This window comes from Pipistrellus kuhlii, unplaced genomic scaffold, assembly GCF_014108245.1.
Source record: "Pipistrellus kuhlii isolate mPipKuh1 unplaced genomic scaffold, mPipKuh1.p scaffold_m20_p_6, whole genome shotgun sequence".
NCBI classification, from domain to species: Eukaryota; Metazoa; Chordata; class Mammalia; order Chiroptera; family Vespertilionidae; genus Pipistrellus; species Pipistrellus kuhlii.
In genome coordinates, this window is record NW_023425562.1 from 5461194 (window position 1) to 5477084 (window position 15891).

At 39.9% G+C, this 15891-nt stretch overlaps 1 protein-coding gene across 1 annotated transcript in view; it reads left to right on the plus strand.

Annotated features, from left to right (window-relative positions):
* The window catches only part of CHD6 (chromodomain helicase DNA binding protein 6), a 145453-nt gene that overhangs the window by 55514 nt on the left and 74048 nt on the right, over nucleotides 1-15891 (plus strand). Inside the window, exons 6-10 of the mRNA XM_036417993.2 lie at nucleotides 8288-8350; nucleotides 9361-9419; nucleotides 10110-10227; nucleotides 15218-15304; nucleotides 15520-15654. Of these exons, the coding sequence (XP_036273886.1) occupies nucleotides 8288-8350; nucleotides 9361-9419; nucleotides 10110-10227; nucleotides 15218-15304; nucleotides 15520-15654 (462 nt within the window). The remainder of the gene's footprint in view (nucleotides 1-8287; nucleotides 8351-9360; nucleotides 9420-10109; nucleotides 10228-15217; nucleotides 15305-15519; nucleotides 15655-15891) is intronic.

A 15891-nucleotide genomic window follows, 5' to 3' on the forward strand; every position in this document is an offset into this window, starting at 1 on the left:
CCTGATTTGTTTAAAAAAATGTGGCTGCACCTGTTTACCCTCATTTATTTCCACTCCTCATTGTGTATAATGCTTCTGCTCTGCTGAGACTGGTTACTGAGTGTTCCAAATATGCATCCTATTCCCCACAGACTTCTTTCGTTCTTAGGGTTCATTTTGGCTTTTCTTCCTGTTTGCTGACCTCTTATGAACCACCATTCTATCCTGTGAATTCCAAGCTGTTCTTGCCTTCTGCATTCTGGTTAGCTTATGGTCACTGTCACACTAATTACCTTTATCCTGGAACATCTAAGAAAAATCTGTTTAAATTTGCTTTTCCTGAATGAGTAAAACCCCTGAAACTGGGCATCTTGTTTGATGCTACTTTTGTATTTTTTTCCTTGACACTTGGGAAATCCTTGATGATTTCACAAGGTGGTGTGCTTCTTGCTATAGTTAAATAGAAATAAATCAGGTGGTTGATTGAAGTTGGGAGCAATTTGGTTTGGAAATTTTTGAAATTTTCCCTAAGAAAAACTGTTATATTATGTGAGTCTCTGACATTAATGTGAATGAATTAAAATGGTCTTCTTTGAGAGATAATTTGAGAAAATTCCAAGCAGTTGAGAACAGATGGTTGTTATGGAAGTGTGCTTAGCAAGCAGATTTAGTTTATATCTGTATACACTAAGTGTTTATACACACATGATCCTGCTTTTATGCACAATCTCTGTTTAGGGAAAAGAATCTTTGATTTCACAATTTCCTTTCTGTTTTGATGTTTATTTTGGAAATGCTACTCTCCTTTCCTTTTATTAGGATAGAGTAAGAACCTGTTCTCAGTATTTTGATGATGACCATTGATATTTTAACCTCTGCCAAAAAAATAAATTGAAAATGTATTTTCAATTTCTTAATTGAAATTTTTTTTATAATTAAGAATGTTTTAAGTCTTCCATCCTTTAATAGTTAGAATAAAGACCTGTGCTTTCTTCATCCATGTGTTACTATTTCCTTGGATTTGGTCCTAGTTAAAAACTCTTAATAGCAATCAAAATTCTACCCTCAGAAACCATCTTTTCCTGTTTTTTATGCTAGATAAGAATAAGAATATTTAAAGCAGTCTGGTAGTGAGGAAGAGGTTTCCCTCAGTATGTATGAATGCTTGCTAGTCTGGATTATGCAGATTTAGGAGTAGGTCCAAAAGGTAGTTGGCAATTATGACACTTTAATGCTGGCTAGAAGGGGTCTAACTCGGGTATCACTGCATTTCCAAAGCCTCTGCTCATTTTCCCACATGCTCTGGCTTCTGTGTATCCCATCGCACTTGCTTTATACTGTTGCCAAGATGTATAGCAAAAATCTCTTAGCATTATTTATTCAAAAATAGTTATTGAGCACCTACTATATGCCAAGTAGTGTTCGAGATAACATCAAGAAACAAGAGAGACAAAAACTTCTGCCCTCATGAAGGGAGCCTACAACAAACGAAGAAGCAGCCTGCACCCAACACACCACAGCCTCTCCCTCCAGATATTCGCCAGATTTTGAACCCATGTGGGATGTGAAGCCAAACAGATAAGTTCAAAACTTCCAAAGGGTAAAACTTTCTAGGGAATGGCTGTAAGTAAACCTAAACATAAGCAAATTGTGTAGTCAGTGGTGGTAAGTTCTATGGAGAAAAAAATTAGAATAAGAGAGTGATACGGATTTCAGAAATGGGGATTACAGTTTTAAACAAGGTAGTCAGTGTTGGACTATAAAGATAACATTTGAGCAAAGACTTGGAGGAAGTAAAGAAGCAAGGGAGTTCTGTAGGGGTGAAGAGCACTTCAGGCAGAGGGAATAGCCCACGCAAAGTCCCTGAGGTAGAAGCATGCCTATATGTATGAGGAGCAGGCAAGGAGACCTCAATGTTAACAAGATGAGATGGGAGACTGGGTACAGATACTATAGAGTTTTGTAGACTTTTGAAAGATCTTTGACTTTATTATTATTATTTTTCTTTTTTATTGATTTTTAGAAAGAGAGAGAAAGGGAGAGAGGGAGAGAGAAGCATCAATGTGAGAGCAAAACATCAATCAGCTGCCTCCTGCATGCCCTCTACCAAGATCAAGCCCACAACCCGGATATGTGCCCTGACTGGGAATCAACCAGCAATCTTTCTGTGCATGGGACGATGCTCAACCAACTGAGCCACACCAGCCAGAATAAGTCACTGCAGACTATTATTATTCTAAATCTACATCATGCAATTAAAAAGTCCCCACCTTCTCCATATCCTCGGACCTATCCTATACTATCAGCATGGCTAACGGAAAAGGGCCAAAGCTAGGTGTATTTTTTTTTTTCCTCTTTCTCTCTTTTTTTTGTCTCTTTCTCTCTCTCTGAAAAATCAATAATAAATGTTTAAAAAAAAAAAAAGTACATCTAGCTTTGGCCCTTTTCCATTAGCCATGCTGATAGTATAGGATAGGTCCGAGGATATGTAGATGGAGACTTTTTAATTATATGATGTAGATTTAGAATAATAATAGTCTGCAGTGGTTTATTCTGAGTTAGAGAAATATTTTAAGTAGTTAAAGCAAAAGGTGTCATAATAAAAAGGACCCTTGTGAATGTTTGAGAAACAGAGTAGCAGGGCAAGACTAGTGAGGATGCTCTTGGAAATAATTGGGGTGAGAAAAAAAGGTGGTTTAGATCAGGGTATAAGCAGTGGAAATGGTTAGAAACGATTGGATTCTGAACATATTTTGAAGGGAGAGCCAATAAGATTTCTTTGCTAATCAGAAATACATAAAGAGCTCTTGCAAATCAAAACAGAGGACAGTTTTAAAAATAGGCAGTGACTTGAATAGGAGTTTCACAATGAGGGTATCCACATGGCGAATAAGCATATGAAAAAGTTTTCAGTAGCCACAGTTATAAGGGAAATGTGAATTAAAGAGACAATATTACACATCCACTAGAATGACTAAAATTTTAAAGATTTTTAGTCTGCTGACAATATCAAGTCAGCTGAACCATCCATACCTTGCTTGTGGCTGTAAAAAATGTTGAGGTCACTTCGGAAAAAATGTTGACTGTTAAAACCCAACATATAACCAAGCCATAGTTTAGTAATTCCACTCCTATGTATGTATCCAAGATAAATGAGAGTACTTGTCCAGCGAAAGATATGCATGAACATCGGAAGCAACCCAAATATTCCTTCACAGTAAGATGAATAAATAAATGTTGGTGTATTTATATGATAAAATACTAAATAGCCGGGACCGGTTTGGCTCAGTGGATAGAGCGTCGGCCTGCGGACTGAAAGGTCCTGGTTTCGATTCCGGTCAAGGGCATGTACCTTGGTTGCGGGCGCATCCCCAGTAGGGGGTGTGCAAGAGGCAGCTGATCCATGATTCTCTCTCATCGATGTTTCTAACTCTCTATCCCTCTCTCTTCCTCTCTGTGAAAAATCAATAAAATATATTTTTTTTTAAAAAAAGAAAAAAAATACTAAATAGTAATACAGAAGTATAAACCATGTACTATAATGATTCAATTTACATAAAGTTTAATAAAAAACAAAACTAATTAGTAATGGTGGAAGTCTGAATAATAGTTAGTTCCCATGAGGGCACAAGGGTTTTCCAGAATGTTGGAAATATCGGGTCTAGTAATAATTAATGTCGTTTTTAACATTCGTTTAAAATCTTGCTTGGCGTTGACTTGTATTGACATAACCTTCAAACACGTGGTATCTACAGAACGTGTGAAGTGCAATTAACAAGTTTTGCTTGAAAAAGTTTGTGTTTGGTTTGGTTTTTGTTGCAAAACTAGGGCTAAGAAGATGGCGGATGAAGAGCATATTCGGCACTGCATGCTTTACGAGTTCCAATTAGGAAGAAAAGCAAGTGAGGCTGCAAAAAACATCTGTAGTGCTCTTGGTCAAGATGCAGTTAGCGCCAGAAAATGCCAGCGTTGGTTTGAGAAATTTCACGAGGGAAATTTTTCGTTAGATGACAAGAGTGGTCGAGGCCGTGTGTCCAATTTTGATCAAGAAGCTCTTCAAGCTCTTTTGGTGCAAAATCCTCAAATTACCCAACAAGAGCTTGCGACAACTTTAAATTGTTCACAAAAAACAATTTCCAGTCAATTGCGTGCACTTGGCAAAGTCCAAACGTTTGGAAAATGGGTTCCTCATGAGTTGACCGACAACAACCGTAATCAAAGAGTCACAATTTGCAGTTCGCTCCTCTCTCATCAAAACCGTTTGCGTTTTTAGAGCAAATTGTTACCGGAGATGAAGAATGGGTGCTGTATGTTAATTTGAAAAGGCGGCCTCAATGGTTGGACAAAAATGAGGCTCCGCAGCCCACGCCAAAACCTGACTTGCATGCGAAAAAAGTGATGTTGTGTGTTTGGTGGAATTTTAAAGGAATTCTTCATTATGAACTTTTACCATCTAACCAAACCATTACAAGTGCAGTGTATAGTGCCCAATTGGAAAGGTTAGCCCAAGCTTTAAGAGAAAAAGAACCCGCGCTGATTAATCGGAAGGGCGTAATTCTTCACCACGATAACGCACGACCGCATACTGCAAGAATCACTGCTGAAAAACTGCGCCAGTTGGAATGGGAAGTTCTCTCTCAACCTGCATATTTTCCTGTATTGCCCCTTCCGATTACCATTTGTTTCGTTCTTTGCAAAACTTTCTTCTTGGAAAAAAATTTAATAATGAAGAATGCCTCAAAAATGCATTGACCGAATTTTTTGCATCAAAATCACAAGAATTTTACAACAGAGGGATTAAAATGCTTCCTGAGCGTTGGGCACAAGTAGTAGAAAACAACGGCAACTATATTGTTGATTAAATTTTGTTGTATTGTTTAAATAAATTCGATTTTTTAAAAAAATATTAGAAAACGACATTAATTATTACTAGACCTAATATTATATAATTTGCTCTGGATAGTATTTACACAAGTGTGTATGTGTATATGTAAAAATCCATCAACTGAACACTTGAGGTCTCTGCATAGTGTATGTACGCTATACCCAGTAACTTAAAGCATTATGTTAGTATGTCTGGTCATGATGATGAAGACTATAGCTCATTTATTTCTGTAAGACTAGCTCATAAACTTAAGACACTCAGTAAATAATATGGAAGGAAATTAGAAAGGAAGTAGAAAGTTAGGAAAGAAGTTGGTTCATTAATCTGGTTTCTCCTCTTAACCTAGCACCTGCCAGCTTGCCAAAGAACACTGTTTGTTGGCTGCAAGGTCCGGGTAGTGATCTTTGCAGCTGAAGAAAATACATCTAGCTCTGGCTGGTGTGGCTCAGTTGGTTGGACAACATCCTGTGCACTGAAAGGTTGTGGATTCAATTCAGTCAGGGCATATTCTGGTTGCTGGCTCAGAAGGGTTTGTGTAGGAGGCAGCCAATTGATGTTTCACTCTCACATTGATTTTTGTCTCTTTTTCTCTCTCTGGAAAATCAGTAATAAATGTTAAAAAAGAAAAAAAAAGTATACCTAGCTTTGGCCCTTTTCTGTTAGCCATGCTGATAATATAGGATAGGTCCGAGGATATGGAGAAGGTGGAGACTTTTTAATTGCATGATGTAGATTTAGAATAACAGTCTGCAGTCTGTAGTCCTGGTGAGTTTAATGCTTTTTCTCCTTGTTTATTACCTTTTAAAGCATTATGAGACAGTACTACACATCCATTAGAATGGCTAAAATTTTAAAGACTGACACTATTAAGTCTCTTTCTCTCTTCCTCTTCAACAATTCAACGAATACTTGTTGGGACTCTCTTCCAATTCAAGAAATATTTGTTGGTCAGCCACAGTTGCCTGGCATTTTTGAGGTATCGAGCAACATCACTGAATAAAATAAGGATCTCTGCCCTCAAAAGGTTCATATCTAATGGGAGAAGACAAGCAGTAAGCAATAAACTGCATCCTCCTTTCCTAACTTGTGCTTAAGAATTAAACAGGACAAATACACAGAAAAACAAAAGCTTCTTCCTGTTGTATGGTGGGCACAATTCACTTGCCTTCTTGTTGAGCTGTGGGGAAAGACATATCATTTTGGATTAACTTCCGCATGGAACCTAGCACAGTGCCATGTGTGTGGGGGGACGTAATAAATATTTGTAACCTTTGGGAGCATCTGTCCGTGCCTGCTGATTTCCACATTTTTTTCCTACCATCTGCCCTCCTAATTTTTTGTAAACTATCACTTTTATGGGAAAAGCTTGATTTTAAGATCTGAGAAAAATACAAGTTTTCCGTAGTGGTATGGCTTTGTGACAACCAAACCCTAGAATGAGTAGGCAGTGATATGCAGAATATACCATCCTTTTGGTAAGTTCTGATCAGGCACCCAAATACTAGGTGTACTGGTTAATAATGGAGGATTTTGTAATCAAAGAAAACATAGTAATTTCAAGAGAAACATCAAAAGTGCTTTATTCAAAGTAATGTCCATCGCTAGCTACATTTCCCCATCTTTCAGGTAATTTGTGGATACCATCACAATAGAACTTTCCTTGTATTGAGGCAAACCATTCAGAGACCCAATTTTCCACTTGTTTGTACATTTTGAAGTGCTGCTCAGAAAGTGTGTGCCGTCGATCAGGAACAAGTGGTAATCTGAAGGAGCAAGATCTGGTGAATAAGGCGGGTGGGTTAATACTTCCCAGGCAAGATCTTTTAATATGTCTTTAACTGGTTTTGAAGTGTGTTATGGTACGTTATCATGAAGCAAAATTACTTTGCCGTGCTTCTGGCCCATTCTGGTCGTTTCACGAATGGGAAAAGACTTATCATTTTGGATTAACTTATGCATGGAACCTAGCACAATGCAATATGTGTGGGGGGATGTAATATTTATTTTTATTAATTCCTTTATTAATAGACTAGAGGCCCGGTGCACAAACTTCGTGAATGGGCAGGGTCCCTAGGCCTGGCCAGCAATCAGGGCTGATTGGGGCCTTCGAGTTGCTGGCCAGGGCCTCTCTTCCCCAGCTGCCAGTCGCTGGCCGGGGCTTTCCTTCATTCCACACTGCCCCTGATGTTCAACACACATCATAGCAAGCTTTCAAACTCCCAGTTGAACTCCCAAGGGTACACTTTGCATATTAGCCTTTTATATATATAGAGCACATGTGTCAAACACAAGACCCGCGGGCCAAATCCGTCCCGCCAGGCCTTGCAGTGTGGCCCGCACCGCGCTGTCATCACTGCACTCCGCTGCGTTTCCATCACAATGACAGTTTATGACTGTTCAGTAAACCATTCGGCCCGCGATTTAGGCTGGATTTTAGATTTTGGCCCCTTCTCTGATTGAGTTCGACACCCCTAATATAGAGATTTGGAAACCATGAGGTGTTCATTGACTTGCCCAAAAAGACTGGTAGGTATTAGGATTGGGACCTTCTGTCCTAGCCAGTTTGGCTTAGTGGATAGAACATTAGCTTGCGAACTAAAGGGATTCAAGGGCATGTACCTTGGTTGAAGGCTTCCTGGCCCTGGTGGGGGAGGCAACCAATTGATGTGTCTCTCTCACATCAGTGTTTATCTCTATCTCTTCCACTCTCTAAAAAATCAATGGGAAACTATCCTTGGGTGACGAGGATTAAACAAAAAAAAGAATTGGGAGCTTCTGATTCTAAAGCGCCCAGACGGTAATTTTTACACTTCTCTGAAAGTTACATGTGGCAACATGTAGGCAGTTTTGGCAGAGGAAGAAAATCCTTGGACTGTTTTAGTGATGCGTAAAGGCAGATCTGAAATAAGAGTCTGAAAAGCAGAATAACTTCTCAGCATGTGTTTGTTTGTGGAACGCGTAATAGGATTGTGCCCAGAGGTTAGAAGGTTTTCTATCTTTTGCCGAAACCAGTTTGGCTCAGCGGTAGAGCGTCGGTCTGTGGACTGTAAGGTCCCAGGTTCGATTCCGGTCAAGGGCATGTACGTTGGTTGCGGGCACATCCCCAGTAGGGGGTATGCAAGAGGCAGCTGATCGATGTTTCTCTCTCATTGATGTTTCTAACTCTCTATCCCTCTCTCTTCCTCTCTGTAAAAAAATCAATAATATATATATATATATATATATATATATATATATATATATATATATATATATAAAGGTTTTCTATCTTTTGATCACTCTGTGGTCTGATAGAAGGGAGGCCTCAGTATTCAAAGGTGAACTTTTGGATTTAATAGTACCTGTTGTATTATTTCTTAACAGAATTATTTCTTGGCTTCTATACTGCTAGTGATTCTCTTTCCTTTTAATGCCCATTTCCAGGAGCCTCCAGAAGATGATGCAAACATCATTGAGAAGATCCTGGCATCTAAGACTGTCCAGGAGGTCAGTGACTGATTATTTTGACTTTTATATCACTAGCACAGATTATATCCTCTGTGAAGAGATGTTTGGCTAGCCCAGCTGGTGTTGCTCAGTGGTTGAGCATTGACCTATGAACTGGGAGGTCATGGTTCGATTCCCAATCTGGGCATATTCTGGGTTTCAGGCTCGATCCCCAATGTAGGGCATGCAGGAGGCAGCCAGTCAGTGATTCTCTCTAAATAATGTTTCTTTCTCTCTCCCCCTCTCCTCTCTCTCTCTCAAATCAATAAAAATGTATTAAAAAAAAAAAAGCCCACAGATATTTGGCTAGAGAATCTGGGATGGTCATTCCTGGCTGGAGTATGAGCTAAGCTAGTCAACATTTATTTTAGGACATAAAATTCTTAAATATTTGAGAATGGCCCAAACTGGTTTTTTGTTATCCTAGCAAAAGATCTTTATCCCTTAGTTTCTGTAGGCCATTGGAAGTCATCAGAGAACCAAGAAGAGATGGCAAGATGAAAACATTGGAGTTTTTCCTTTAGATATCCCAGGTCCATTGTAGGTGTTCTCTAGAGAAAGTTCCTGAGTGAAAGTGCCAGTGAGAGCATAAAGACTTCAAATATTTATGAAAGTAACATTCCTTACTTTGAGAAAACTGGTGTTTTGCGGTGTCGGTCATGGGGGACTCCAGAGTTATAATACATGTTCTTACTTCTGCACCAGACTCTGCTCCTCATAGGTCTCAGAGCCCTGGGCCAGTTTGTGGTTATCAGATGAACCAACGCTGTCCCAGCTGGACCTTGGAAGGACACTTGGAGGATCATTTTTGTCTTTTTCACCTTATAGCTAGCTGTGAATTCAGCCTTATTAGCCCTGCTCAGTAGCTGTCAGAAAAAGACCTGGAAAAACAAATATGTCCTCAAGAAATCTGTATTAAAACCAGGCAGAGATCTCGGTTTACGTTCTTTCTGCGTACAAAGGCGATCTGCCGCTATCTGGGCTAATTAACTGCTTGCTGTTGGTTACAGGTTCATCCTGGAGAACCCCCATTTGACTTGGAGCTATTCTACGTTAAGTATAGAAATTTGTACGTCTATTTAATGTATTATTTGCATTTGATTTATATAAATGAAACTTCCTTTCCCTATCACATCTTCTTCTGTATTTTTCAAGAATGACCCCTAAGGCATGACCCACAGTTAGTTGACTCAGGTTCCCCTTATGTGACAGTGCTCAACTTTGGCTGCACATAGATCACCTGAGAGCTTTTCAAACTCCTGAAGCCCTTGGTCCACTCAAGACCTGTTGGCTCAGACCCTGGGCGTATGTCCTAAGAATTGGTGTTTTTTTAAAACTCCCTGTGTGATTCTCATTTGCACCCGGGTGGAAAACCACTGTTCTTATAGCCTAATTCCACCCCTCTCCCCCTCCTCTCTACCCCCCCTCCCCTCCAACCCCCCTGCATTTTTCTTTAGTTCTCTGCAATGCGCTCCTTCTACTTATGTTGTAATGATAGCCTGCCTGAATCTGACCTCTGCTCTGAGCCAGTTTCTTCCTATAGAAGCTGCAGAGTGCTCCATTACTTGGAATTGCTGCGTTATTTCTCCTGTTTGTGCCTTTAAGGGCAAAGCCCTTGTAGGCCAGATCTCCAGCAGTTTCACAAGAAACCACTCCAGTTGCTTCTGTGCTAGATGTTTATCCAGTTTATTGAAACATTTTAAAGCTCAGTGATTTGCTAGTTCCATGCTTGTCTCACAAGTTGTGTGTCATTGGATAGTTCCTACTTACACTGTAAATGGGCCACGATGGAAGAGCTGGAAAAGGATCCTCGCATCGCACAGAAGATCAAGCGATTTAGGAATAAACAAGCCCAGATGAAGCACATTTTTACTGAGGTGAAGCAATATTACTAATTAATCTGACCATTGCTTTTCTTGCAGAATTCAATACTGGGTATAAGTTTCTTAAATTGATGTTTTGTGTAGATCTGTTGCTTAAGCCAAATTGATAAGTATGCACTGATTTATAGCAAAACTAGTGCAGATTTAAGCCAAAGAAAACAAATTACCCACCGAGGTGTGAAGAGCAAACCTTACAAACTGACAACCCACAAGAACAGACATCTTGGTCAGAATACCAGTGAACAGCTAGGGTAAGAGGAATATGCACCCAATTCTTTCATCTCCCAACTCCAAAGGCAATTCCAAAGAGATCCAAAATTTGAATGTAAATAAAAACAAAGCCCAAATGTCCAAAAATAAATAAATAACTTTATTTTAAACTTGGGAACTTCTAAGCATAAGGCCTATAGCAAGAGGAAGGGTTGGTGAATTTAGATCTTAAACAAATCTATAATATCTATAGATTAAAAAATACTATAAACAAGTCTTAAATGGTGTGTATGTAATAAATATTTTTTTATGGACATACATAGTAATTAGAAAATACGTATCTGCCGAAACTGGTTTGGCTCAATGCATAGAGCGTCGGCTTGGGGACTGAAAGGTCCCGGGTTCGATTCCGGTCAAGGGCATGTACCTTGGTTGCGGGCATATTCCCAGTAGGGGGTGTGCAAGAGGCAGCTGATCGATGACTCTCTCTCATTGATGTTTCTAACTCTCTATCTCTCTCCCTTCCTCTCTGTACAAAATCAATAAAATATATTAAAAAAAATATGTATCTGCATTATATATACATACATATTTTTTAATAATACACATATACACATACATGCATGGTATACATTTTTTATCTAATGTGAGAACCTTCCTATTTATGTTTTTATACATACACATAAATTATACACATACATATACATATAACCAATTGTTTAATAAGAAATACTCTTATAACTAAGAAAAAACATAAAACCCAAAATAGAAAAAAATGGACAAATTAACCTATAAAAATGTAGTTAATTTGACTAGTCAAAGAATGTAAATTAAAATGGGAATCTTCTAATTTTTCTTATCAAGTATTTGAAGGTTTTCAAAAGAGGTACTGTCGGTTGCTGGTGAGGGTATAGGGAAGAGACACTGGTCCATCATTGGGTGGGAGCATCGCACCATATGACTGTCAGAAGATCAATATGGCAAATGACATCAAATATCTCAGAATTTGCATGTCGTCTATTCCAGCAACTAACTGTCCTTTATCTTAAGGAAACTATCAAGTCTTTGTGCAAAGATTTAACAGTGATAAATAGTTGTTTATATTGGTGAAAAATTGAAAATGAAGTGTTAGATAATAGACTTTTGTTAAGTTATACAGCCTACAAGATGGAATACTGTGCAGTCAGTAAAAATGGTATTGGAGGACAATTATTAATGACATGGAAAATCTCTTCTCTGGTTGATGGAATTGTGGTGATTTTTATTTTCTTATTTTTTAACATGTGATTTTTAAATTTTATTTAGATAATTTTTGAAGAAAGGAAGCAATAAAAATTATTCTTAAAATGTAATCATAAGTATTGGACCTTAAGAGAGCCCTCAGATGTCATCAAATTGTAGTAAATAGCTACAGATATTTACCAATTATTTATGTTGTACTCCCTTTTCTTGTGACAAAAATAAAATTATTTTAGGATAATGTCAGTAAGCATTCTTCATGTCCCAACATGGGGTTCTTCCTCTTTAACCTTAATGTTTGGCCCAGGTCTCCCCCCTCCCCGCCCCTCAGTAATTGTTCTAATGCCTGTGAGAACTATTTTCAGGGCATCATCCCTCTGGTAGAGAATTGGGAAAGGAAGGTGACTACTAGAATTAGAAAACCATCTTGAACCCTTGTTGGATACTCTCCCTCTGATCTTGGAATATTTTTTGCACACCTCTATTTTAGCAAGTATTTGCAGTGCAGTAACTTGTTTACAACATGTCTGTATCTTCCATTTTGAGCCCTGGAGACAGATAGGGCCCTGTCTTCCTTGTATTTCTAGCCCTGGTACTAGGCACAGAGTCGGTGCTCAGTAATTATCTGGCTGTCCCCAGGGAGTGAGAATGGTTTGACCTATGCTATTTGTTACCCTGCTCCAGAACCGTCAGCATTTCCCATTTTCTTGGAATAAATTCCAAGCTTCTTAATATAGCCTTCCAGCCCCATGTGTCCATTTTCTGATTTATTCTCAAGGGTGTGAGTATTCCTTGATTGGAATATAGAGAAAGGAAATTGTGTTGGGTTTACAGAAATACTGATAACAGCAGTTTATACTCTTGTGGGAAGAAAAGGGTTGGAGGACATCATGAAATTAAGGAGTAATCCTGGGGACTAGTTCCTATAATACTGTCTTTGGTTCTAACATTTTTATTAATAACTTGGTTAAATGCTATTCTTTTTTTTTTTTAATACATATTTTATTGATTTTTCACAGAGAGAAAGAGAGAGGAATAGAGAGTCAGAAACATCAATGAGAGAGGAACGCCTCCTCCTGCACACCCCCCACTGGGATGCGCCCGCAACCAAGGTACATGCCCCTGACCGGAATCAAATCCAGGACCCCTCAGTCCGCAGGCCGACGCCCTATCCTCTGAGCCAAACTGGCTTCGGCTAAAAGAAATAATAACTTAGTTTTGAGTAGAATGTCTGCGTATCTATTATTTCCAGGTGCTTTATGAGGTAGCCAGGGGAGAGGGTAGTCCGGTGAAGGAGACTCCAGTTGGAGAGACTGGAGTTCCCATACTCCATAGGGATAGAGGCCCAACTAAAACCCTTCCTAAAAACCAGAAATAATGCTGGGAGAATAAATGACAAAGATAATCTTCAGGTTTACCTGGACAGGCCAGGATGACTGAAATACAATGGTTGTAAATGTAATGTCATACATTTGTATTTAAAGATCTTTACATTTTGGAGTGTGGAGAATGACTGGATAGCAGTTCTAGGGAGGAAAGATGTTGCCAGTTTAATTACAAGTTTGCTGTGAGGCAAGAATAGGGTGTGGCTGTTTAAAAAGTAACATTAACCCTGCACTGTACCAATTGAACAGCCCTGCTGTGCCTTGCTGTTTTTATTCCTAAACTAGAGGCCTGGTGCACGAAATTCATGCTTGGTTAAGATTCCTTCTCCAGCTGCTAGCTGAGGCCCTTCTTCATTCCATGCCGCCCCCTGGTGGTCAGCGCATGTCATAGCAAGTAATAGAACTCCCAGTTGAATTCCTGAGGGTTCACTTTGCATATTAGCCATACACACACGCGCGAACGCGCGCACCCGCGCGTGTGTGTGTGTGTGTGTGTGTATATATGACTTATTTTTGAGTACCAGGATTCAATGAGGTTCTGCAAAACCTGAGGGCAGCTGCAGGAGGACTGTAATGGTGGTAAAGGGATCCAGCCATGGCTGAGTGATTGAGAAGAAAGGTGGAAAGCAGACTGCATGCTGCTAGGAGCCTGGGTTCTGGAGCCAAACTATTCCCCCTACACGCATGCACACAGGCCACTTGCATAATATCCTTCCTAATAGTGTCAACCTCACAGGATACCTGTCACAAAACATTCACACAGTGTTTATACCAGTAGAAGTGCTTAGCACAATACCTGACCCACAGTCACTCCTCCACAAGTGTGAACTCTGTGTCTTTAAGGGATCTGGAAACATTAAAGCATCTGAAGGAAAGTTAGACGCCGGGGCTATTTAACCCAGCTCCGGAGGTGTTGAAGAGCCAGCACAGAGAGGTAGAATCAACTTGGTCACCATTGCTGGAGAGGAAGCAGTTCTCACCAGTGAATCACTGTTACAGGATGGAAATGGAGCTGTAATTTAATAGTCATAATGATAAAGATCATGATGCTACTGCTGAGCAGGCAGAGGTAGAGCTTTCTTGGCAGTGGGTCAGGTCTCAGAGAATAGTATATTTCTGAACATGGGAATAATTGAATCTGATTGCACTGGTTAGAAGATGAAACTAGATAACGTCCAATTTAGGGGCCATAAGAACATTCCAGCTGTCCAGGATTGGGACTTCCGTTTAAGAAAGACCTGGGTAAACCTCCAGTTCTCAAGCTCTGTGTTCTTCGGTCATGTTACGTAGCCTCTCTGAGTCAGCTTTCTCATGTGTAAAGTAAGTGTACTACCTACTCCGTAAAGTAGTTTTGAGACTTAAATGAAAGCATTTAATGTGATTCTAGACACACATTAAATATTTCTCAGTGCAGTTTATTGTTGTTTTGTGAGTACCCCCCCCCTTTTTTTTTTGAAGCATAATGTATATAAAGATAAACAGATCCTAAGGTCATTGAATTTTTACAAAATAACCATCTCCTGGTTCAGGAATTGGAACATTATCTGCACCCTAGAAGCTCCTCTCATGCCTCCTTCCATATTAGCTATTACTGTTATTTATATTAAGAAGGAAAAGAACCCTAACCGGTTTGGCTCAATGGATAGAGCATCGAGGATCCCAGGTTTGATTCCGGTCAAGCGCATGTACCTTAGTTGCACACCTGGTGGGGAGTGTGCAGGAGGCAGCTGATCGATGTCTCCCTCTCATCAATGTTTCTAACTCTCTCTCCCTCTCCCTTCCTCTCTGTAAAAAAAGTGTGTGTATAAAAGAAGAAGGGAAAGAAACCAAGGTGTCCGGGGGTGATCTTTGGAGCAGGGAGCAGTAATGAAAGGGCACCTCTGAGCTGATTTTTGCACAGCACTACAGTAACCAACACGGAGGGCTTCCCCTGGCTGTAGGCAGCCTGTGAGGTGTGGTTGGTTCCTTCCCATGTAGTCATGGAGAGCAGGCTTTAGGACAGTGAAGAGTGTCTGAGGTGACTTTTATTCTCAAGTGAACCAGTTTATGTGCTTCCTCATAGGTCCAGAGTAGGGGGTCACTTAAGGGTAAAGCAGGAAGTGGGATTTGAGGGCAGGGGACACTCTTAAACTCTTCTCTGTTTGCATTAGCCTGACGAAGACCTGTTCAACCCAGACTATATAGAAGTTGATCGCATCTTGGAGGTGGCCCACACCAAGGACGCAGAAACAGGAGAGGTGGGTATTTCCTATGCTGACTCTCCTGGTGTCCTCCCTTCTTACCTTACATTGTGCTTGTTTGGTCAGCATGGTGTCTTTGTCAGCATGGTGTCTAATGGCACCCGTGTGTTGTGTTGTATTATAGGGTGGGTTTCCATAAGTTGGATAGAGTATGACCGATGCCTTTTATCTAGTAGAAAGAACGTTTTTCTCTCTCTCCTCTTCTCCCCCAGGAAGTGACGCATTACCTGGTGAAATGGTGCTCACTGCCCTATGAAGAAAGCACATGGGAGCTGGAGGAAGACGTGGATCCTGCGAAAGTTAAAGAATTTGAATCTCTTCAAGTTCTCCCTGAAATTAAGCACCTGGTAATCTATCAGTTATATGTAGAATTTGGTGTTTAATACGGAAAGATAAAGTAATAAGATTGCTAGTGTGTTTATGGAGAATTTAAGGAATTTGTGATTTTGATTTTACAGGCTTTCTGCCTGATGTTCTGACTCTAGAAACTAATCAAAATATTTGACCCAGCCGAGACCGGTTTGGCTTAATGGATAGAGCGTCGGCTTGGGGACTGAAGGGACCCGGGTTCGATTCCGGTCAAG